At 38.6% G+C, this 25,467-nt stretch overlaps 2 protein-coding genes across 3 annotated transcripts in view; both read right to left on the reverse strand.

Annotated features, from left to right (window-relative positions):
- b4galt4 (UDP-Gal:betaGlcNAc beta 1,4- galactosyltransferase, polypeptide 4) overlaps window positions 1-5,247 on the reverse strand; it is a 40,784-nt gene extending 35,537 nt beyond the window's left edge. Inside the window, exons 1-3 of one of the 2 annotated variants that reach the window (XM_036524367.1) lie at window positions 5,150-5,247; window positions 3,585-3,690; window positions 3,065-3,492 (exon numbers count right to left, since the gene is read on the reverse strand). In XM_036524367.1, the coding sequence (XP_036380260.1) occupies window positions 3,065-3,344 (280 nt within the window). In that variant the 5' untranslated portion in view covers window positions 3,345-3,492; window positions 3,585-3,690; window positions 5,150-5,247. Of the gene's footprint in view, window positions 1-3,064; window positions 3,691-5,149 lie in introns of both variants that reach the window. The other variant, XM_036524366.1, reaches the window with a different exon arrangement.
- Window positions 5,248-17,082: 11,835 nt separating this feature from the next.
- eif4e1b (eukaryotic translation initiation factor 4E family member 1B) lies at window positions 17,083-25,267 on the reverse strand. Its single transcript, XM_036523182.1, has 7 exons — window positions 25,244-25,267; window positions 24,952-25,067; window positions 23,152-23,247; window positions 21,202-21,265; window positions 19,020-19,133; window positions 18,406-18,545; window positions 17,083-17,197 (listed from the first exon to the last, which is right to left on the reverse strand). The coding sequence occupies exons 1-7, from the start codon at window positions 25,265-25,267 to the stop codon at window positions 17,083-17,085; spliced, it is 669 nt and encodes a 222-aa protein (XP_036379075.1).
- Window positions 25,268-25,467: the final 200 nt, after the last annotated feature.

Consider the following 25,467-nt stretch of genomic DNA (forward strand, 5'->3'; position numbering starts at 1 on the left):
GCAAGTTTCCTGTTTTCGTCAGATTTCCAACATTTTATATTGACATTAGCATTATTACACGATTGTGGCTTTGTTGCAATTCACATTCTAAAGCCATACTTATTTAGATTAAGTGTACCTACTAAGCCCATTGTGAAGATGACACTTGTTCCCCCTGTTTTTATTTGTGTGTATGAATGTGTACATGTTTAGGGCCCTGTGAGTTTAAGAAGGGTTCCGTTTTACTCCTTGGTTTTTATACATTTTTGTCCTTGTTTTCTTCATCTTATCCTTTTACACTTCCCTATTTTACTACGTAACCTGTCTCATTTAATTCTTGCTATTGTATTTATTTATAACAAAAGATATGTATTATGTATGAAGAATTTTGGCACATTTCTGTGACTGTTTTAAACAAAAAACTTTTTGGACAATAGTCTAGTTTTGGACTATTGGGACAACAGGTATGCCATCCACCAAGTTACAGGAGCAGCAGGACATACCTCAGACTTACACAGCACAAGAATTAGGCCCTTTTTGGGATCATCAGGAAATAGAGAGGTGGATTGAGAGATTGAGAGAGAGATACACAAAAGGCAGTGATTTATTACCACACTATGCACATGCACACACACACACACACAGCCAGACATGTACGCTCACTGCACACAGTGCATTCAATGAAACAATCCCTTGATGATTGCTTATTATCAGTTTGACTGACAAGGGAACAAACAATTTTTTTTTATTTATTAAATCTGCAGTTAGGTAGCCTGTAGCATCTCCCTGCTTGCAGAACCTGGTATGCTGAGTTGAGGACAAGAGAGGGGTCAGATATTATTTTCAGTGCCAGTCTATGGACAAACTCCTCACATATTTCCTGAGTGGAAGATATAGACGACAAACAACGTTTTTTCCTGCTGTTCTGATCATTAACTGGATCTGTGCTTTGAGTTTCACATTCAGGCTGTCAAACCAGATTGAGATACCATGATGCAAGACAGTCTCAATGGTAGCGCTACAGAAAAGGAGTATAATTTTCTTATCAACTCTGCTCTAAATCTACAAAAAAATTACAGGCTTTGATAAACGAGTACACATACATTCTCTGCACAAGCCTGCCAGCCTAAGCCACTAATAATCTAGATCCCTATCCCGATACTTCGGTACCAAGTCAATGCCAAAATTCTGAAAACGTGACGGTACTCGTTTTTCTAGTAGCCTACTTTGCCTTTGAGGGGGGTCATCAGGGATTAATGATAAATTCGCAAAAACCAGTATGCAAAAGGTGCCATCGAACTTTTCAGACGAAAGGAGGAAACACTTCAAAGACAGACATCCAGACTTATTCAAAGAATTCAAGGTGAGCGAGTTTCAATTCATGTTAGCATTACATTAACAACGTATCCAAACTGTTATCCTTGTTATCCTTATCCTGAAATACACGTTACCATTATTTTTGCTTGAGACAGATGGCATATTGCTGTGTAGCCAACTATGTTCCATACGACGTTTGCAATGGCTAAACGCTAAAGGCTACCATGTTTAGGCTAACGTAATGTAACCATAGCTAGTAGTAGGCTACCATCCTTACCGTTCAGTCTGTGTCATCTGTCATCAAAATATAACGTTAGTGTGTTAAATAAATATTTCTGAACTAATGATCTGTCACCATGTCAGTAAATTTAAACTACTGCTTTGCACTCTGAGTATATAGACGTGTGTGTGCGTGTGCGTGTGCGTGTGTGTGTTAGCACATTGTGTGTGCAGCCTTTGAGCTATACCTGATAACTGAAATCTCATAATTTTCCTTTCAAAGTATCAGCCAGAGGAGGATGTCGACCAGGAGAGGCAGGAGCAAAGTCAAAAAACACATACACAGCCAACCATATCAGAAGCTTTTCAGAGACACATATTATATTATATTATATATAGGCCTATTTATTATTTCCATATTTTTTCATGTCTTGGCCAGCTACTGCAATTGAAATGCTATGCCGTCATAAAAAGTTGATTGTTTGTAATTAAGCACAGTATTACACATTGGGCGACAGTATAGCATAATAGCTAAGGAGCAGGACTCGTAACCAAAAGGTTGCCAGTTCGATCCCCGCTGAGACGCTGCTGTACCCCTGGGCAAGGTACTTAACCCACAGTTGCCTCAGTAAATATCCAGATATATAAACGGATAACATTGTAAAGAACTGTAACGTATATAAGCTGCTCTGGGTAAGCGCATCTGCTAAATAATGCATTGTTTGTTTTAAGCACTTGAAGGCTATAGGCCACTGTTCTTTTTTGTAATGTTAATAGTTATTTCTTTTTATTTATTACTTGAAGGCTACATGCCACTGTTGTTTTTTGTAATGTTCAAATGTTTTTTAATAAAAGGTGTGTATGTTGAAGTACATGGAATTTATTCTTTTGTTTTTGTTTTTTTACCGTGGTATCGAATTGGGTATCGAGAATCATGGAATTTCACTGGTGTTGGTATCGACTACTAAATTTCTGGTATCGTGAAATGCCTACTATCCATATGAGCTTACTTGCTCTGTGACCTCACCATGTATTATATATTTTGGTCACCAAAAGATGTTGGGTTCAAAATAGTCTTCCTGGGTTTTTCTCATGTGTAACAGAATATGGTGCTCAGTGTTCCACTGCACAAACTGCACAACATATCTGAACTATCATTGAGCAAACTCAGAATAGCAGTATCATCTGAAAATTTAATCACACACTTGTTTCAAAGACTAGTGACAATCATTTGTGTGTAATGTAAAAAGGATTGGGGAGCTCACACAACACTATGGGACCTTGTATGTATTGTCTGAATTGACACTGCAGAGTTAACTCAGACCTGCTGTATTCCGTTTGTTAGAAATGAGTAGTACTGGCATATGGGTTTACCTTCCTTGTCAATGAGGACATGGGTCCATACTATATTCAACATGACTCTTTAATATAGTAAATGTAAAAATCAGATGTATATAATTATACAAACAGATGTAATTATAAAATTTTGTCTAGGATGCTGAATTTGGAAATACACATATCAGCTAAATCAAGCCTCAGAAGTACTTACGAAGTAATGGGGATGGCTGGGGACAGTGTTGTCGATTAGGTGAAGAGGAAGGGAGAAGAGCGGAGATTCCATAGGATACAGCTTCCTTTGAGTCCTTTTCTCCTTTGTGGATAATATACTGAACATGTGGTTTTGACAGATTCTCTGAAGACTTCGGTGCCTCCCACACAGTGTCAGTGCCAAAGGTGGCAACCCAAGCCAAAACTGATATAGACAACAGTAAGAGCAGCAAGTATTTGCCCCTTCTGAAGAACTTAAACACAGCTGTGCACAACCCCATTGCAAGATTGTTTTAAGAATCTCAGCAGAAGTGGAACGAAGTGGAGCACAGCATCTCAGCTGGTGATATTGGACAATTGTTTATAGAACCATACAGGACATGAGCAACTGAGCTGTAGCTGTCCGATTAATCAATCCAGATGAAATTCCTTAAAAACAAGAAAGAGTCAGACAGGGATTTGCAGATTTTATGCAGCAATCTGCCATTCATATAAACTTCAAGATGAACAGCAGATCTTACTAGCAGCCTTTTTATAGAAGGTGAAAATGTAGCTTTGGGTCTTCTTCAATGAAAAGGAGTAATATACTCCTGACATGCCCAACTCAGTTCTTCAAAGAGTGGTTATCTGGAGAAAGGAAGGAAAAACGATCTTTTATTGTATCCAACCTGTTCAACAACATTCCTCAATGTTATAACATTACAAGATAATTTTGCATGTTACCCTTAGCACCAATGACAAATTACTGCCACCATCATTATACAAACAGAAGCAGGAAACTGATACAATGTTCCTGCAGAGACAATGAAGTGAACTGAGCAGTTTCGCTTACCTCCTCACCCTACCACCCCGTTTATTCTAGTTTACATGTTGACACATTTTGTGGACTAATGAAAGCTGTTCTGGCATTACAGTCAGAATTGAAATTTCTTGTGGTGGTGTACTAGACATCCATACAACAAATTATTTGCTTTGAATCCTTTGACTTTAAATTCAAATCCTTCCACATACAAAATGGGATTAAATTAAATGCTTAAACCCTTCCATTACAGCAAATTATGTTGCTCAATGTGGCAATGAGAAATAAGATTCGTCATAAGATCTAAACGGGTGGAAAAAAAAAAAACTCAAGAATTTAATCCCAACATCTTTTGCAATTTTAAAATCTACTATCTAACAAAATTTGCAAGCAAGGCGCTGCTATGCTTAGTAATATATATGCAGCAACCAGTACAAATGTATTGCACTGTTAGAGACTGGTATACAAATAGGGTTCATTTACAGGATGGCGAAGCAACTTCACTGCATTAAGCCTACACACCCAGGCCTTTTTTGAACGGACATCAGCAGCACCCGGTTTCCACCGCCTACATGTAGCATATGGCTACTTACTATGTCTGTTGCTTGTTAGCTAAAATATTAGGTTCAGAATTTGTTTAAACTATACAGCCAGTCAGCTATACTAGATGACGCCTAGCTAGCTGAGGAGGAAGAAAGCTACCTATCGTGCTCACCAGCTAGCTAGCTGGCTTGCTATAGCCACGTCTTTACTTCTCCTTGTAAACATTCATTTGTACATGTCAAGTCGCAGCGCAATTAACGTTAGCTACTGAGATAAGTTTCCTGGTAGCGGTCTCTGTTTTGCATAGGGAGCAACACACATATTATGTTTCTCCACTGTTTCCTCCTTTCAGGTGACGATTGCCAGTAACTTTGCGACAAGCTTTCTGCCTCACTAACGTTATGTCTCTGGCTTCATTTCGCTTATCTATCTAACATGCTAGTTTTGAACATCGTAAATAGAAGCAGGGGTAGGGATATAAGGTAGTATGTGTAGCCAGCTAAGTAGCTAGCTTTAACTTCACCCAACAAGGATTCCATTTAATAGAAGCGATCGGTAATCGAAAACATTGAAGTTAGGTACGGAATTCCCTTTAATCGTGGTACACCAGGGAAAACTGCCACGGCTGCAACGCAAATTGGCCAACAGAAACAACGGATCGGTGCCAACTGTTTTATAAAGCTGGTTAGATAACGTTAGCAAACGAACATTCGGACAGAAAACAAGGCAGGTAGAAAGTCTTACCTTCAAGCAAACTGGAGGCTCATCAAGCATTTGTAATGTGTGTACACACCATCTGTAATTCATACCTCTTCCTGCTCTTCCTCTTCTTGAAGCTGGGCTGACGATCTAACTTAAGAGGACTGAGGTGCAGCTACAACACGCCAAGTGCTCACCTATTATACGTCTGCCCTCTACTGTGCTGGAGGGAAGCTGGGCTCTCACACAGGTTCATCTCAGCATTTTAGCCAATGACATAGCCAGTTAATTAGGTGCAGCGGTGCGGCATTTTGGATAATACCTGTCCATAACCATGTCCACAGCCTGACATGGGAGAATGGTATGTACGCCGCAAAACTGTTTTAGCTGGCGTCAAAAGGAATCCTGGGATAACAGATCAACGTGAAGTGTACATGCATGTACACTGTCACAGATTTTATACAGTGAAAACAACGCTAAAAATAAGCCGAATTTAACTCGGCTGAGGGGAGCAATGAGGAGCCAAGTGAGCGAAAATGCAGTTTTTTGGGCAACAATTAGCGGCTTCCAGATGAAGTTTTTTTTTCTTCAACACAAAAAGTCCGTATACCGCAAGGTAAAGGGAACACATCAGGATGCTGGAATTGCTGCAGTGGAGATTCCATTGGATAGATAACGTTGTTGTTGCAAGTTTTCAATATGTTCCACTGCCTGCTCTTCCAGTGTAAACAGCTCAAAACGAAGATGTATGGGAAATGTTTAAGGAAGACACACCTGGGGATTACTACATCTTTTGAAGATTACACCAACTGGGATCAATCAAGGCAATGTAGGGAATTTTGAGAATGTCAGTCCACTGGGGTCTAAAAGAGGGAAAATACAAATTAACATCAACATGTTTAAAATTAGACCGACAAAGGGTACACTTAAAAACTTATGAATATCTGTCAGTAACATTTCATCCAGGAGGACATCACAAATAATGACATTTTCAAACCCTTGATTGAAGATGTTCTTTTTTTAGAGACTAAGTGTGTGACTCTTATATGCAACAGAGAGATCAATACATTTTGGGGAACAATTTCAGCAATTTTAACGGTCAACCTTTCCGCACATGCAGTCCCTGGATCATAAATAAATTTCAGCTCAGAGTGGATATTGTGGTGGAGAATGTGCGGCCTAAAGCACTAGTATGCACTAAAGCACTGTTATTAATGAAAGGCATTGATATTGTTACTTAAAGCACTATATTAAGTACTACAATTAATAAGCATTACATGATATTGTTGATTTACTACATAAGCGCTACAATTAATAAGCATTTAATGATAGTGTTGATTAAAGTGCCGCTATTGGAAAAGCATTGAGTACTGTTATTAGTATGCTGTGATTCTGTGTGATTATGGGTTTGGGTAAGGCCAGGCGTTATTCTAGGTTATAAGTATTTGAAAGTTATTCAGGACAGTTGATATCAGAATATGCAGCCTGGAAGGAACACTGCCTTCAGCATTGCCCCTCCTTGGACGTCACCCCAGAACCTTTGTACGCTATGTTGTTGTTCCATAGTCATGCCATCCTCTCCTATTGGTTCATACGCTTATTGTATCTTCTCTCCCTTCACTTTTCCTATTGGTTCACGGTCTACGCTTATTGTATCTTCTCTCCCTTCACTTTTCCTATTGGTTCACGGTCTACGCTTATTGTATCTTCTCTCCCTTCACTTCTCCTATTGGTTTACGGTCTACGCTTATTGTATCTTTTTCTCTGGTTTCATAGTCATGCCACTTTCTTCTATTGTTTTACAGTCACGCTTATTGTATCTTCTTCCTCTGACATGCCCCTACAGCATGTCAGCACGTTTTTGCCCCCTTTTAACATATGCATCCCATTTTATTTTTATATTTTCTTTTATGAGTCATACAGCTAGAAAATAACAGCTGATTGCGTGCATTGGCCTAGCTGACATCTACTGACAAATGCTTGCGAACTTGATGTGGATTTACTGCAATTTGTCGTAGTTGCCCATCATAGTAGTGCTGAACCAACGGCTCCCCTTCGCAGGGTTTAGTTCTTCTTTGTCCATCTCCTGGGCCATGTCCAGACGGGGCCTAGCTCTTACATTAACCCTTTGTTTAAAGGCCTAACCTTGTAGCTTATGGCACATAGATATCTGTGTGCCTTCTTACAGTCTGCAGCACCGCTGTCTGGCTAACTGAGTTATTTAACCTTTTGTATTATTTAAACATGGGCCTGGAAATAATGGTGATATTCCAGGCATATATGCTTAAAAATAAAATTAACTCTGTATTATTTAATTATTTTATTAAAAAATCATATAGGTGTGGAGTGGAAATAATGGGAAATTTCAGAAGTGTTATGTTTAAAAATAATATACATGCTTGGGGATATGCTTGCGAATTCTCCGCGGACCAACCCGGTTTGCTGTATGACTGATCACCATATGCAATAAAACAAAACCTTAATTACATCAGACTCTGTAAGAACTCTTATTGATTTCCAGAAGGCACCGAAGTGTGGAGGAAGGCCCTTAGTCCCTCTGGCCCAAACCCGGATGATAGGCACCACAATATGCCAGTTTTGTATGGCAACAAAAGAGGAAATAAGCACAGAATTCAGAGAAGAGGAATTGACTCTATGAGACTGTTCCAACTACAGCTACAGGATGTTCAGGAAAATCCAGATTATGGCACAATGTATGGTGTATTGAGAGTGTGCTGTGCCTCTGGTGTGAATCACAAACCACCATCTTTTCCCCATGCAAGATGTTCCTCAGGGTGCAATTTCCAATGTTCTTATACTAAGAATCTTCACAAACTAATCCAGAACAAATATTTGACCCTAAGACAGCTACATTACAAAACCTCCCCTACACTCCCACCAGCAAAACGACAAAGCCACAGCTTCTAATGGTCACTTGTCCTGAAATGCCTCTAAGAACTGAATGCCCTGTATACTTCTGAAGATGATTGGCTCCTTTATCTCCCAGAACAAGTCCTGGGGCTGTTATCTACTACTGTGAGAAGTGAAGTGTAATTCATCTGAAGGCGGAGGACATTATATTTGTACAGTCATCTTACTCAGTGATTAAACAATACATTTCATACACAAAGATGTTTATTACAAACACAATGTTTACAAAATATAATATATGTGGAGGTGTGGTATTGTTAAACATAAAGAGGAGGAATTAAAGACATTGAGAATCTGTCTCATTGTACTGCCTCACTGAACTCAGCCTTGTCAGGCTTGCGTGCAGGAAGTTGTGTGTTGCTTGTCCCTCTCTGTCTGCTGGATGGGGTGAGGTCACTGGCCTGGCCCTCTCTCTGTGTGCTGGGTGGGGTGGGGTCGCTGGCCTGGCCTTCTCTCTGTGTGCTGGGTAGGGTGGGATCACTGGCCTGGATCACTCTGTATGCTGGATCGGGTGAGGTCACTGACCTGGCTCTCTCTGTGTGCTGGGTGGGGTGGGATCACTGGCCTGGCTCTCTCTGTGTGCTGGGTGGGGTCGGATCACTGGCCTGGCTCTCTCTGTGTGCTGGGTGGGGTCGGATCACTGGTCTGGCACTGTCTGTGTGCTGGGTGGGGCAGGATCTCTGGCCTGGCTCTTTCTGTGCACTGGGTGGGGTGGGATCGCTGGTTTAGTTTCCCACTGGAGCTAGAATGCTGAACATAAATTGGCAGTCTCCCTCAGAGTTTTCCACTGCGAGGTTTCTAGATTTGAATTCTGACGACAGTATTTCAGTCATCAGATGCCAGCTTTTTGTTCAGGAGATAAAGGAAACACTCACCATGTGATGAGTGCTGAGTCCCTTGGTAGATCCAAGAGAAAGAACATCGGTCTTCACAAAAACCCACAAATCTCTCTAATCTCCATAATCTCTCCTGGAAATGTCTAATTTAGGTTGTAAGATAAGGCCAGCATGGGTCAGATGTCAACCAGTCACCAATCTTACCACCTCAGAAAATGAGCTGGTTAAGGGAAGGTCCTTGTTCTGTGGCCCTTTGTTTGAGCACACACATAAAATTGAGGGAGAATTTCCTCTTTCTCTCTGATGTCACATTTCTCAAAATATTAAACTATATTTAATAATTTATAATTTTAGTATTTATAATTATAGTATTTTATAATACTATAAAAATATTACAATATCACCTTCACTATACTAATTAGACGTTTCTAGTTAATTATTTTTATATATGAGAACAGACAAAATGTCATGACTATATTTCCAACTACCTGAAATGTGCCCTATTTGCGGTTTAATAACCTACCCTTTTATCACCTATTTATATTTTGCTGTAAGATTACATTTGCTTCATACTTTGTTCATTTAGGCCTCAAGTACAGTACCAAGGTCAATTTACATTTACATTTACATTTACAACCCCAAGAATTGCCCACTACTGTACAAAAAATGGATGAGGAGAGCGAGCACTTAGAAGCATCAATGGGAAGAGCAAAAATGAGATTAAAGATCATCCAAGGGATCTTTGAAGAAATGATCTACTACACATGATGAATCAAATTCAGTGCGTCAGTTTCAGTACAATACCTTAGATATGTTTAAAACAGCTCACAAAACTGATTATTCTAATCTTTCGCAATGGCCAAGCAGTTAGAATTAAGATGCTTGTTTGGCACTGATGACCAAATATCTATTCTTGCACAATTGCACAGGCAAAAAATATGTAAGTCAATTAAGAATTTGTAAAACTTTTAAAACCAGTATTTAAACATTAGTATGGGTATTTGCTGCACTGGTGATGGTTTGAACCAGTTTCAAAATACTGGTGATAGCTGACTAGGTGGTGCAGTTTTTTTTTTTTTAATTCTTTATTTTTAATTTTTCAGGTGGAAGTTGATCAGTACATGGCATCGGCACACGCATACAAGTAAGGGTGTAATACAATTATACAATTATACATACATATATATATATATATATATTTATATATATATATGTATATATATATACATATATATATATATATACACATATATATACATATATATATATACACACTATGCTATCCCCCTTGTTAGCAAAATGACCAAAATACATCCCCCTTGTTAACCTGCCATGCCCCGTCTCCATCCCCTAGTTCAGGGCTCGGCAACCCGCGGCTCTTTAGCCCCTCTCCAGTGGCTCTGTAGCTTTGTCAAAAAAAAATATTTATGCTATCATTGTTGTAGGCCTAAAGTCATCCAATGTTTAAAAATTTATTGCGTGATACTCGTTTCGAGAATGATAAAATAACGCATGAACACACGAACACACACTACGGTAAACAAAGAACAACAACCATATGCTTTTGGTGTTTCCTGAAGTCTCGCACAATAGACCAATACTTCCGTGTCATCACACAGGAGGCTGGTGGCAGAAAGTGGCTTTGGCTCCCGTAGACTTACATGCAAAATTCACGACTTTCTCAATGTTATTAAATAACTTTACCATGTTTATATAATGTCGGTATAGCCAAACCACTGCCAGACAATGGATGCAGTGCTGTTTCTTTTCGGAACCAATTCATCCGCCTCCATCTTCTATTACCGTTTCCGAACTCAGCACGTATAAACTCGCTTTGGCGCTTCACTTCTTTTGCTCTCTCCAGGCTCTTTCCCTGTTCCCTCCAGATACAAAAACACACGTCTCACCTATATACGTCACACACACTCGCCCAGGAGAGTGGTTTTTTCTTTTTGTGTCTGTGAGAGTGAAAGAGCCATAGGAGATATATGGACTATATGGACAAAAGTAGTCAACAATAAATCAGATCATTCTGTAATCCTTGTTAAACATATACCAACAGGAAAACATTACCAGTTAACTAATTGCCCAGTGGGTAAAGTGCCCCTCAAATTTGAGACTGGTTTTGCCAAGTTTCTTTTACAGTTACAGTATATTAATTTAAAGATTGACATTATTGGTATTGGCTTTATTCTGAGTTAAGAGAAACAAAGACCTATATGACAGACCTACAGACGGGTGACAAATTAAAGGAAAAACCAAAATGTCTTAGTAAGGTGTTCAGCCACCACGAGCTTCCAGAACAGCTTCAATGAGCCTTGGCATAGATTACACAAATCTCTGGAACTCTACTGGAGGGATGAAACACCATTCTTCCAAAAGATATTCTTTCATTTGGTGTTTTGATGCTGTTCCTATTGAAACAATAGCCAGCTGAGCAGTCTTTGTGACTGAAGCTCCTGCCATCCATGTCCCAACAATGAACCCTCTTTCAAAGTCACTTAGATCTTTTCCTCTTGCCATCTTGATCCAAAATTGAGAGCAACTGGGCCTACTCAGCATTTTTATACATGCAACAGACCATGATTGGATGTTAATTGCTTAATTGTACCATGCGGTACACCTGTGTGGAAGCATCTGCATTCGTTATGTTTCTACACTCATTTATTCAGGGTATACAAATTTGTATGAGGAGCAACATGTATGATCAAAGTCAAAGTTAACTTTATTGTCAATTCTCCAATATGCACAGGTCATACAGAGGATTGAAATTGCATTTCTCCCAGGCCCACGGTAACAATATAACAGTTAGATGTAACACAGTGACACTGAGAGACAAGAACAAGAATTTTCACAGATATGCAATAAACACAAATGGCTCAATAACACAGACATAAATAAAAATGTGTGACATCTGCGACAGAAACAAGCTACAAATATTTACAACAAGGGCATCAAGGTACATAGTAGGTTATGAAAATATAAAAATATAAATATAAATTCCAAAGGATGGTGTAAGAAAGCGCAGAGTGGTTCGTAGTGCAACAGATTGTAGCAGCTGATGTAGACTGTTATATAAGTAAAGTGACTGCGCAGATCTGTATGAGTTTGTACGTGATTAATGTTTGGAGTAGGAATGGGTGGAGAATAGTCCAGACTTCAGTGTTGGGGGGGGGGTGGTCAAAGTTCAGTTCTGTGTTGGAGCAGATGGCTGAGGGAGGGAAGAGAGTTCAACTTCCTAACAGCCTGGTGGATGAAGCTGTCCCTCAACCTTGAGGTACGGGCCTGGAGGCTTCTGAATCTCCTCCCAGATGGGAGGGAACTGTTAGTACAAGTGTTTCATTGGCTTGAGTCAGAGCACTTTCCAGGAAGTTCACATGTAGGTCTAGGTTTTACTGACAAGTCCAGCGGTACCAGACATCCATCAGTGTTAACACAGACATTAATCCTCAAACCCATGTTTTTTCATTGACGCTTGAAGCACTGGACAAAAGTATTCTGCATATTCATAAACCCATGTATTGCAATCAGTGGTCATTTCATGCTAAAGAGAAGTTCACATTGGGGTTCAGGGCCACTCCCTTCCCCATAACCCTACACAGGCATCATGAATCTCATCAACTAATAGTGTGAGTGTTTAAAATAGGCTTTTCAGATAATAGCCTAAATATGAAAAAAGCAGCCATATGCATTATTTCTGTGGTCCAAGCTCAAAACATTGACATTTCTCTTTTAATTCCACAATAAGAAAACAAAACTAATCATTCAATTTTGGGCATCATTCCTTTAATTTAGGAGTAAGTCATCACATGTGTTCAATGCAGGTAGCATAAGCATAATGAACTACAATGTATTAAATTAGTAAACTAATAATGGTGATGTAAAAACTGTATTTGATTATGATTTGTATGCTTAAAACACCAAGCTTTGATCATTCCTCAATCAGTTCTGATATGTCCTTCTGTACCTCCATAATAAGCCTTAATTGATAACAGTATGTGATTGATATTTTAATTGCTTTACCTTGGGAAATGGAACATAAAAGATGTTACAAAAATTATTGATCTGTCCTCTAACTGGCATGACAGTGGGTGAGGATTAATTTCACAAAAGTACTTTGAGCCATCCTTTTTGCATTGAAATGAAGTAGTTATGGATGCTATTTTTACTGCTTGTGTCTGTTCAGACCTTTTCTAACTTTATTTCACTTGGGTGACTTTGCAGCTTTTTAAAATTTGTTTTTTACAGTTACAAGTGATATACCTCCTTACACAACAACCATGGATCTTAGTTAAGGGAACCAAGACTCTCATTGGAAAACCGTTGTGTTGATTATTAAGCAACAGGTTTATACCAAGTGTCATAGTGGATTTAATGGAGCTTTTTGACTGTAGGTATGAAAATAATGGATTTGGGGTTTGTAAATATTTTGCATTGTATTTGATTTTATTTAATTTGCATTTAAGGTATGGTTGAGAAATGCATGATCCTTTTTCCATTTCATGCGTCAGATGAGTTATAAAATTCATAATTGAAGTTTGACGCAGACAAGTTTCTCAAGCAGTTCTCAAGCAAAAGAACTGTGCAGCACATGGAATGTTAATTACTTCTGACTTATTTCTACAAGTCATGGCATGCCATTTTTTCTGCTCAACATGAGGATGTCCTGCCCTTTGATCAAATTAAATGTTATGGTTCTGTATGTCAGGGAGTGGTGGTATCTCTTGGTCTGAGGCAACATGAATAAGAAGTTAACTTCCTGCACCAAAAAGGACCTTTTCCAGCAATTGATCAAATAATTGTACATCATGGAGACACATCAGTGGAGCCAACTGCAGCTATGAACAGAATATGCCCAAAAGAGACATGCTTAGCATCAAAAGCACTGGAACATTGGCTACAAAGCACACAGGCAGCCTCACACACATATGGCTTCACTTGACTTTAAGATACACCCGACATGACACTCTGCATTCAAGTGTATGTTGTGCCTCAACAAATGGTGGCCACAAAAAAGTAGATTTAAACCTTGATCTGTAGATGTAAACACAGGATATAAATCAGGTTGTGCATTTTGAAGTAATTTAGGTCAGAGGGTGAAGTGTCACCTCCTTTTCATGTACTTTTTCAAAGTGCAAAAAGAGTTTGACAGATGTCTTTAGAAATTTTAAAACAATATCAAAACCACTATTCTGTCATAATTAGTGATGAGATCACAGATGTCTTATTGCAGGGTTGGAGGACTGAGCACCTTCATGTCTGAGAAGGTGGTCATTCAGGTCCACAAATTATAAACTTACCATTTATGCCATGAGCAAAGATTTCTGGAAATGTGTTAAAATGGAATGATCATGGCACAGTTGCTTTACAACCTTAATATCATAAAGTGAGTACCTTTTGATGGGGGAGGTCAATCATGCCAAGTCTCAACTGTACTGGATCCTGTGAGTATAACAGAAACTGTCATACTTCAGGAAGAGTTGCCACAACTATTGAACATTGAATGTCAATCATGGTGTGAAACTTCTCAAGTATGAACATTTCCCTTCAAAAAATAGTCTCCCCTGGCATCTTGATTGAAACTTTTCCCAGATATCCCATCAGTTCTGTCTAATGAAGTGGGTGGAAGAATAAATGCAGTGGGAGTGACAGGTTATGAGCAGAAGGCTCAAGCTGAAAGCTTTCATAATGTCAGCTGCCAAAGGAGGAAGTTCTGTCAAATAAAATATAAACAAATACATTTTATTTGTTATAGCATACTTTTACAATTCAGATTCACAAAGTGCTTCACAAATAGCACTGTGGATTTTCCAGCAGGAATTGAAGAAAAAAAAACAGGGAAAAACCCTGACATCAATTTATCACAACAGTTCAATTCTATGGCCAGTGAGGTGGACAGGAGATAACATGGTGGCCTTAGGCAGGCTGCAAGTGGGGATCATCTCTTTGACAGTAGACAGTGCAAAAATATTCCAAAATTGTTCTTTGTGGCCAGTAGGTCAGAAGGTGGTAGTACTCCAGAGCAGGAGACAGAGAGAAGAGAGAAGCCATTGTTAGGGAGATTTGCTTTGCACAGTAAGGAAAACCCTGACTATGGCAGCATAACTAAGGGATGGGAAGTAGAGGACCGACAGTAATGAGGGCATACCTGAGAATATCACCACGAGATCACAGCTGGACCTGCTGAATACAGTTACCATGTGACAATCTAGGGATGGCACTGACTGCTCAGCCTACCAGAGATTCTATAGACAGTGTCAGCCCTTCAACCTCCAAGCCTACAGATTTACTGAAAAGGTAAGGTTTAAGCCTAGACTTGATGACTGCATCCCAAACATTAGAAGATAGATTTAAGAGGAAGAACAAACTAGCCACCACCTTGTGAACAAAGAATACATGAAGGGTTATATGGGAAAAATGAGATCTCTGAAATACAGAAGGGCAAGCCCAATTAAGGCCTTAAGGAGTATCTTCAATTAAGAATTCAAAAGTCAATTTAATTTGAAAGTGAGCACAGAGAAGCTAAAGCTGGGGTTATGTGCTCAGATCTCCTTTCCTGGTTAGAATACGCGCAGCTGCATTTTGAACCAACTGGAGATCCTTCAGAGAGGTACTTACACATCCAGATAGCAAAGCATTATTATAAACTAATCTAGAAGTAATGAGAGCAACAAATTTTTCTGAATCACACAGCAATTTTCAGAATGTTCAGAATGTTATAAACGTGATGAAAAGCAACTCTGGTGATGTTTTAGACATTTTGAATGTGAGGTCTGGATGAATGGTTACACCTAGATCTTTGATGTAACACTAGAAGCAAGTGATATGAAATCTAGCTTTAAGACATGTTCGGGTAATTTACTTTACGGACTTTATGCTGACCATTAACATCTCATTTTGTCTGCATTTAGGAGCTCATGTATCAAATGCATCATCAAGGGCCCAAAACTAACAATGCCAGCCAGCACCATAAAGGACAGTCATCAAAATGGTCCAAATGTGACCTGGCTGAAACCTCTAAACTGTCAACGGTTAGCAAGACAGCAAAGAAGGATCCTGTCCTTTCTAACTTGCACCCGTGGAAGGAATTTGAGAGCAAGTAGCTCTTGAAAGCCCTGCAGTGAGGAAGTGCTGGCTGTGTTGGCCCCAGACTAAACTACGCCAGGGTATTCTCTACCATCAATGGAGAGCCAAAGGACAACACTCAGCCTCGCTACTGATTGTTATACCTCGCTGCAGCAGGTATTGCATACTCACCATAATCCACCGCACTCTATCTATGGGAAGGAACGTCATTGTAGTGTCTCTGGCACAACGGCCACTGGTACAAATGGGAGGAGATGTCTACTTTTTATCAAGCTAGAACATATCTGGACTGTCTTCATTTGGATATAGTAGTGCCCTTTCCCATATCAAACTCTGGGAATAAATAAAGCCTGACCATCAAGTACCAGTTCACTTACAGAGAGGCCATTCCTGTACCAGGCTGTATTCCTTGTGTCTAACATTACAACAAAAATTAGAAAAAAAATTACAGCAAAATGGAGTAACTGGTTACAAAATCTAGGCAGAGAAGACAACAGAGACTCAGCTTACACCAGCCTTGCATGATTTTATGTGGAAAAAAGTCTGAAAGATTCAGTAAATTTAATGTTGCATCGCAGGGCACATTTATTAAGGTGACTTCTTGGATGATTAAAACCACAAATATTGTTAACATGTCATTTCATACATTTTTCATATTACCACTTTAATATTCTAGTATTGATGTTCAAAATAAACCTTGTTAAAGAATTAAAATAAATGGACTGCTTTGAATTCATGTCTTGAATTGTTGTATGCATTTAAGAGCCATGGAGCATGCTATGGCTCACAAAACTCCTGAATGTTATGACTATATCCTAACTGAAATACTCACTGCAGAGCATGTCACTTTGGCAGAATTGCCATAAGTTCATAAAATATATCAGTCATGCTACAATTCTGGTGATACCTTCATTCTAATAAAACTGGTTTTATTATCCAACAAACCAACAACTTCAGTGCGCTATCAGGTCAACGGACATTTGTAGACAGCTGCAGAACAACAGTAAATTTTATTAAGAACCCATTCTTTGGAGCAATATCGAACAAAATCCAGAAAAGAAAAATCAAACCATCTGTAAATGTTAAACTAAAGCATGTACACCACCATTAAATTATACAGACTTCTTAGACAACAAACTTATTCTTAGTTATGGAGTTGCTCTTCGTTGCTGTGTCTGCATGGGCTTGATAACCGATGGCTAGTTTTGTAGGCAGACCAAGTCTTTCCTTGTATTTCTGCCTGAAAAAAAACATAAAAGCTATTAATTATAAAGCAGTTTCATATAGTTACACAAGCACTGATTCTGTATTATTTTTACTGTGCATTACATAAGATAAATGCACAGAAAGAACTTGCCCAACTTTAAAGTTAAGTGAAAGTTTTAGGGGCTTGAATTCTGGCGGTGAAATATCAATAATTAAGAAGAGAGCAGTGTTTAGGTAAGTTATTTGTAATGCTTTCTCCCTTTATGTAACCCTGTTTGAAATTGCCAACTGTACTTTAGGCTCATCTCCACATGACCACCTCTGCAGGAGTGCTGAAGTGAGGTAAATACAATCCTCCATACATTTGAATGCAGCCAACAGATTATTCCCACACATCACGCAGTGCCCCAGTTGGCGAAAAGGCAAAAGTCCTCCATTCAAGCAACTTACTGGTAACAAGTAGCTGCATAAAGACGCAAAGCAGTATACCATGTGGGTAGTTAAGATATGTGCTCAGAAATCAAGCTTCTGTTGATCATCTTTCATACACTCAAAAATCAGAAGGTGCTAGACAGCATTACACTATAGTGGTACTGATTTGATTGAAATGCAAATCTGTGATTTTTAAACCTCACTTGTTTTTAGCTCATTGGAGCATTGGAATCGAAATCCCTTTGAAATTGCCTACAGCTAGTTCCCCTTCTTCGCTACTGACTGATTTCAGCCTTTCCCTTTGCTACAGGATCTTAAATTTAAAGACAAAAGTGCCATGTCTGTTGAAAGGCCCATCATTCACAAACAAATGCAAAATGTAAAGTGAATCACCAAAAAAAAAAAAAAAAAGTACCCTACATCATTAATCTTTACTACATTTGTGTAACTAAACCAGCAAATTGGATATTTCAAAAAGTTATGACCATTTGATGGTCAACCTCAAATGAGCCAGGAATTCCAAATAAGAAATAACAGGAGACTAGTCTGCAGATGGAGAATGATTTGAAAGACAAAATGAGTCTGTACAACTATGCAAGCTACATAGACATGTTTAAAAGTGACAATCCTGAACAGTGAGTACTACCTTTTATTTAAGTATAAATAATATTACCAAATGTATTTGCCATACAGAAACCTATTAAATGCATATGCACAGCTATGGGTTTTTCAAAACATCAATTTCATTAAATGGAAGTCTAAGTGACTTTCAAATGTCCTTCACTACTCATAAGCTCACAACAGACTCACCCAACGTAGGTAACAGCGTCTCGGTTTTCAGCATTGGTGGTCCAAATGGCAATTTTATCACCTTTTGCACGGATATTAATGACGGCTCCACAAACATCCCTACTAAAGGAGCCAAATCCTTCTCCTATGATGCAAAGAAGCTGAGGAGAGAAATTTGGCTAAATGAACCAAATGCATGCATGCACATAACTCCAGTCTGCCTGACATTATGAACTTGATGACTTGATGTACTCGGGATAAAATATGGGATGTTTTTTTTTTTTTAAAAAAAAAAAAAAAAAAAAAAACCATCTCACCAAAAGACACCTTAGTGTTGTGCAATTTCTGCATGGGGAAAAACAAAATTCCTTTACAAAAATTGCAATTTCTGCAGTCCTATGCAGAATAAAATCAGAAGTGCTAGATTAAAACCAAATATTTTTTATTTGGAAAAGTCAGGTGTAGTTTCAAAAAAAAAAAAATAAATAAATAAAGAGTAGGTAGGAACGATCAAGGGGAGACCTAATGTAACCTAAATGAAGTATCCATAATCAAGCAAGTGAACACAATGAGGCCATTTTACAGTATATGCTATAATACTTTATTCCTTAGAAACAAAAAGAAAACCTGCTTACAGTCTCTAGCCAGAAGCGGTCGAGTTCAGTGTGCCTCTGCTGTTTGGACAGGGTGATCAGCCAGCGTCCTCCACACTTATTACTCCTGTCTTCCCACATTGGCTCAATCCCATCCTAATAAACGCATTCTTAAATTTACTTTTGCACATGTCCACTCAAGAAATTGACATATTCTGGTTTCTTAATGTTTCCTTTGCAGGTAGATCTTGCAAAACAAAACTGGCAACTGACACAGGGGGAAAAAAGCAGTACCATGCCCTCTTCATAGTTTTCTTAATTTCAGTACAAAAGGTTTGTTTCTCTAGAAAATGTTTTTGTAGTCAATTAGCATACATCAAATGAATGTTCACATTTGTTCCATATTTACTTCTTTTGTAATCACAATTAAATGCATACAGGACTAACAGGGCCCCTCTATCTTTTTTGATGGCACTCTTTCAAAAAGTAGCTGGCTTTTACACCTCAGAATCTGTTTTTTAGTCCTAAATGATTGCAGAGGATACAGTGTACCAGGAACAAACAACCAAGACACCTATTGATTAGTAAGACAAGGGAGGTGTTCAACCCAAAATCTGGTAAATGGTTACCAGATAATCTATAACATGTTTTCCCCAGTGGGTCAAGGATTATCCTTCAACACTGATACACATCCATGCTTCTCATCTGCCAGTCAATGGAACAAAGCTGGTCCAGGGAAAAGTTAGACCAGTGCTGCAGCTTCCCTTCAAAAATGTCTAACTACATCATAGAATTGCTTCACAATACTTCATTTTCTTTGTATGCATACACAGCACTGGCATAGCTGATAGTTTAAACGGCAGCTTGGTAGGTCTGCTAGTATTTCCATATGAAATATTAGAAATACTACAATGAAATCCTTTGTTGTGCAGATCAAAACTCATTTCTGTCAAGCGATTAAAAAAATTAATCTAATTACATGCTTCGTGATTAATCTAAATTATCGCATACATAAATATTTGCCTATATTGCATACATCAATATTAAAAGTGGCTTGCTTGTCTACCGTATAGCTAGCCTTTATGTGTATGATAAAAAATAGCTGGCAAGCCTGCTGTCGGGTATGAAAGTAGCTAGCTAGCCGTTTCATGTATGATAAAAAGCAGGAAGCTAGCTAGCCAGCTAACTAACCTGCACTCAAGAAACTGTTTGTGTGTTGCTTGACAACCATGGGTAAATGTAATCCTGAAGGAACTATCGTTGTCGGCAGAGCCGAATAAACAACAAAAACAATTTGTTGTCTCAAATTATCGTTACTTGATCAACAGCCTTGCTTGTAGAACTGTTGTATAAAAGCAATATCACACTCGAGGTCGTGCTGTTATACTGAGTATCAGCACGGCTGTGATTATCTTCGGCACCCGGCTTACGGCCTTGTACCTATGACCAAATTAAAGCCGTGCTGATATTCAGTATAACAGCACTCCCACTGGTGTGAGATTGCTTAAATGCACAGTGACGTCTAAAATGCAGGAAGGACAACAAATCACTTAACCAGGGAGAGAGAGAACAGAACCAGGAAGAATGAGAGATATGAGATCAAATAAAAAGTGGCAGTGCCAGAGAGACAATGCAAAAGAACGAGGGAGATAGACCACGGAACTGGTGAGAGAAAGACAAAGATGATTGTATGCAGCACTTTATTTTTTATTCTCTGGGAAAGTATTGTTGTATGGTCCTTGGATTACATGCAGCAGAGCTGAAAGTAGCATCTTGCCAGTCCTGAGTAAAGCTGGTAGCATAGCAGGTAGTAGGACACTTTCAGTGTCACTACCTGAGGGTTAGCTAGCATCATTGCCTATGGAGCTTTTGTAAACCAACTTTGTTCCCATCCATTTCTCTTACCAGTTTAGCGAGATGTTTGGATCTCACTCGCGGAGATGTGGACCCTTTTTCATTCTTTATATAAGAACATGGCAACTTGGTCCCAAGTATGAGAACAGTTCAGCAAACTCAATCTAGATAAGTTAGCAACTAGGGTACACATTAAATGGAAATTTTAATCCAATATATAAATCATAAAGCCAGTATATACTTGCTTCAGAAAAACATTCAAGACTGTTAAATTAGAAGGATTCCACCTGCTGAAATGGTCTCTGGATAAAGCTTTTGTTGATCAACTGCTTTGTTTCTTTGTTTTATTCAAAGAAAACCTTTAATTTACCTTGAATACAGAGTAGTCACAACCAGATGAAAGTTTGCTTGCCAGCTGAATGTTGTTGTACAATCTTCAAAGAGAGAAAAGGTAAATACAACAAAAGTGCATCCAAAACTAGAGAACATATGACAGCAAAAAAAATAAATTTCAGAAAATGTTGCATTTGCATGGACAAAATAATGTAAATAACTATTCATATATGGTTTGTGTTAATAAGGGGTTGGGCTGTCCTCTGCCTTCAGATTAGCTTGAATGCTTCTTGGAATTTTAATGCAAGTTTTGCACTGTTTCTAGTGGGATATTGCACTGTTATTCAGTTGTTTGAGAGATGGAGGTGGTAGAAATCTACTCCACACTATGTTCCAGAACATCCCATAAAGGTTCAATGATATTTACATCTGGTGATTGGGGAGGCCATAGAAGGTTTGACGTTTTCCCTGATGTTCATGAAATCACTCAAATCTTTTTAGCCATGTATATGAGGGAATTACCATCTTAGAATATGGGAACCGTTTGAGGAAACATTTGAAACATATGGGGTACCTGGACACCTAAAACTGCTTCGCACTCCTTGGCCATAATTCTACTATGCACAGTAATACCCCAATGACTACCACAAGATGGCTGCAGATCTATCATCATGTTAACAGCTGGGAATGGGCAATGTGGGTTGAAGGTTTCTTCCATCCCTTACCTATCCAGATGTAGGAAGAGTACAAGACAGCTGATCAAACCATATTACATTCTTCCTCTGCTCAGAAGTCCAGGTTTTGTGATCATTACGCTAGGCACATTGTTGCATATTGGCCTTGGTTACAAGCAGTTTTAAAAGTGCAGCCCTACTATAAATATCAGCTTTGTGAAGCTCACACCATACAGATTTTGTTGAGACTGTTACAAAGTTGTAGATTCAGTTCTGTAGTAATTTTTGAGGCTGTCATTTTATGGTTTAGCAACCATCCTGTTAAGTGTCCTATCCACATTGGCAACCTTCAAATTGCAACCACTGTTGCTCTTTCCTGATGCAGTTTCCCTTGTTTAGTGAATGCTGTTATGATTTTCCACCCTGTTCCCCTTGACACATTAAATGATGTTGCAATTTCTGTGAATCAAATCTGTTAGATGTCATGTTGCTTTAGAATTTGATAGGAATAGGGATTAGAGATTAGATTCTGTCTTTTAGATTCCTATTGAAGTGCCTGGACAAGTATGTGCTTCTTCACTGGTCCATAAACCCAGTATGTCATATCCCGCCTTATTCTACAAATGTTCCAAAGAGCTCATATGTGCCAAACAGGGTGTCCATAGCATAACTTGTTCAGTCACTGTAATTTATAAACGGCCAATCTTATATATCACGGCAGGAATATATAATTCTGTTCATTTACATTTATTCTGTTCATTTATAATTCATTTACATTCTGTGAGGGGCAGAAAGCGTCTTACAAATTGCTACAATCAACAGATATGCCAACTGGCTAACTGATGTGAGACCAATGATGTGATGAACTGAAGCTGAATATTTTCAGTGTCATCATGCCACTGGGAAATTAAGGTGGTGATAAAAAATACAAGTCAGAAACATAAAATGTCCCACAGGTTTGCACATAAATTGTTTGGCCATATGTGATTATCCATATTCTGTAAATTAAATTAAATGGCACAGAAGTTAATGGTTTGAATTTTTAGAGTCAGGTCTCTGAGTCAATATGATTACTTCTGGAGGAAACCCCAAAAAGATCTTAACATTTCGTGCATACAAGTATGTAGTATGCCCTGTCAACAACTTGGCAAATTATTCTGTAACAAAAATAGCTAAGTTATTTTAGTGCTCAGAATGTAGCTCTTGAAAGTAAAGGAGACCAGACCAAACATACACATCCTCATTAAGAGTGGGGCTTGGTAGGGAAATGCATGATCTATGAAGCAAATAAACTATATGAGTAGATGACTCACGCCCAGAAGTCTTCCACTGTGTCAAACTTGGTTATCAGCCTCAGGTTATCTTGCCACAATTTGCTCTTATCATTCTTGTAGAACCAGAGAGCCCATCTGTGTCACCCAAAATAAAAGCATAAATTAGAACAACTTGACATTCCTTAAATAAAACGTAGGGCATGCAGTCATCTGTTTAAATCCCCCAACCATAATTCAGATTTTAAATGCAGACTTTTAAATTGTGATTAACTATTATAATTTTTATTAACAGCAAATGGAAGTGAGTGAGAGAGTTCAATAAGGAAGTATTACCAAAGGTATTCCAGACAAGAATAAATGGAAAGACTAAAGACAATTTATCAACTAATATCATTTCACATTATTGGTTTGCAGATCTCATGCAGCAAACCATTTTTCCATCCATATGTTCATGCAGGACTACTTAACTGTGTGGGGGAAAAAAAAACAAAAAAAAAAACATCCTTATCATCACTGACCCTAGAGACGCAGCAAAACCCTCAATGAACACGCTAGCTAGGTCACCAGGAAAAAAGGTACAAATTAATGAAAATTCTTTCAAACTGCTTTGATACTGCAGAAGAGGGAATGACCGCTGCCAGTTTTACCAATTTTTGTGTGGTCAAACACATATTGTCTGTGAAAGATGGGAACTCTGACCCTAAAGCTGGAGTTACACTGACCCGGCGTTGAGTCAAGTTTGTCCCGCATTAGTCGGTAGTCGCCCGCTGTTGACTGCCGTTGTTCTTTATTTACCGCGTAGAATCGGCGTCGCCCGTCAGTGAGAGTATTTATCATATTATTGGCAGACCATCACTAAGTAGATAATCGGAGAACCTCGATGTGTAGCCTACATCACCGGTTTTCGCCACTCGAACCTGAGTAAGTGTCTGAGCTAACAAACCTAGGTAGCCAAGTTGGCAGACGTTAGTTAGGCTAACGTCACAGATCATAGGTAGGCCTAAACAGGGCTACGTTAATATTATATTATATAAAATTATATAAATAATATTATAAAAAAAAAACATCGGTTAATGACTGCCATTACAATATAGACTGACTCACTACCTATAATGTAGCGAAGTTTTAGTTAGCGTGGATCCCTTTTAAGAAGTTCCCGACATGCCAGGGTTACATATTCTATGCACCAGAATTTTGTAGCCGATACGGGGTGCTTTGTATTTTGTAAAGTGTTTAAATATAGCCTACTTGCCACGCATTAGAATATTTTTAGTCATTATTTAGTCATTCACTATATGTCCTTATGCATAGCAACTTACAAAGTGCACCAAAGGTTTGCCAGACCGCATGTTAGTGGTGATGACTAACATTAAAAAATCAAGAGGCCGCGCAGTACATCGCTATAATTTCTACAAATGCTGAGGAAACCTGTGGAAAAGGATGACGGTTAAGGTGCTGTTAGAAACTTTAAGGTGTTTATATCTGCGAATTGTTTAATCGTTTACAAATAGGCTAATTTTGAATATCTACAATATATTTTGTTGACCATGAAAGATGACTAAAAATGACTACTTTTCTAGGCCTACGTGTTTTAAACCGTGTAACTCTTGGATAGGCCTATATCAAAGCCCGAACAATTAGGCTATAACGGCATTATCATTAAACACAACATTACTATACTATTGAACAACTGATGTTGGTTGGATTTTCTGGTTCGGGTTAATCACTTGAAAACCTCAGGGGTCGTCTTAGTAGCCTGAACAATGAATCCCTTAGCCTGTATACGAATGGTCAAATGCCAGTAGCAATGCAAAACGTGACAGCGAGCTAGTAGCTTACCTGTTTTGTAAGGGATGCTTCACATGAGTTTCCAACACAGCTGTCATTGGTTTGTTCACGGTGGTGATGGTCGTCTTCTTTTTACCGCCTTTATCATCTTCTGAAGGCAGGCACAACTAAAAGATATTTAACATTTATGTCAAGTAGCCTCTCTAATATAGGTAGGCTGCCCGTCATGAAAACGTAACTACCGTTGATTGTGAATGTCATATTAAACAAACCAAGGGTAGAGGGGAAAGTAGTTCAACTGAGATTTCTCCTAACAGCCCAAACTTGTCATTCGAAAGCTCACCATCTTAATTGCTGCAGCCGCCATCACGCTACAAATTTAATGAGAAGTCATTCAGCAGGTGGCAGAGACTTTAAATCTCACTGAGCTTCCGGTAGATTTGAATGTTTAATATAAATCCAGGTGCATTTTCTAAGAAAATTAACTTATTTTAAGTGTAAATATTAAATTTAAACTGGCGTATGTCACCTATATCAAAAATGTGGCAGTGTCTGCAGTCTCACACA

This window comes from Megalops cyprinoides, chromosome 3 (assembly GCF_013368585.1).
Source record: "Megalops cyprinoides isolate fMegCyp1 chromosome 3, fMegCyp1.pri, whole genome shotgun sequence".
NCBI lineage: Eukaryota > Metazoa > Chordata > Actinopteri > Elopiformes > Megalopidae > Megalops > Megalops cyprinoides.

What these genes read in the sequence shown, in the direction of transcription:
- eif4e1b (XM_036523182.1), bottom strand. Translation starts at nt 25,267, where the DNA reads ATGGCGGCTGCAGCAATTAAGATG. An exon ending in ACCGCTTCTGGCTAGAGACT is followed by an intron (nt 18,546 to 19,019) that starts GTAAGCAGGTTT and finishes TTCTCTCCTCAG; the next exon opens with CTTCTTTGCATCATAGGAGA. An exon ending in GACGCTGTTACCTACGTTGG is followed by an intron (nt 17,198 to 18,405) that starts GTGAGTCTGTTG and finishes GTTTTTTTTCAG; the next exon opens with GCAGAAATACAAGGAAAGAC.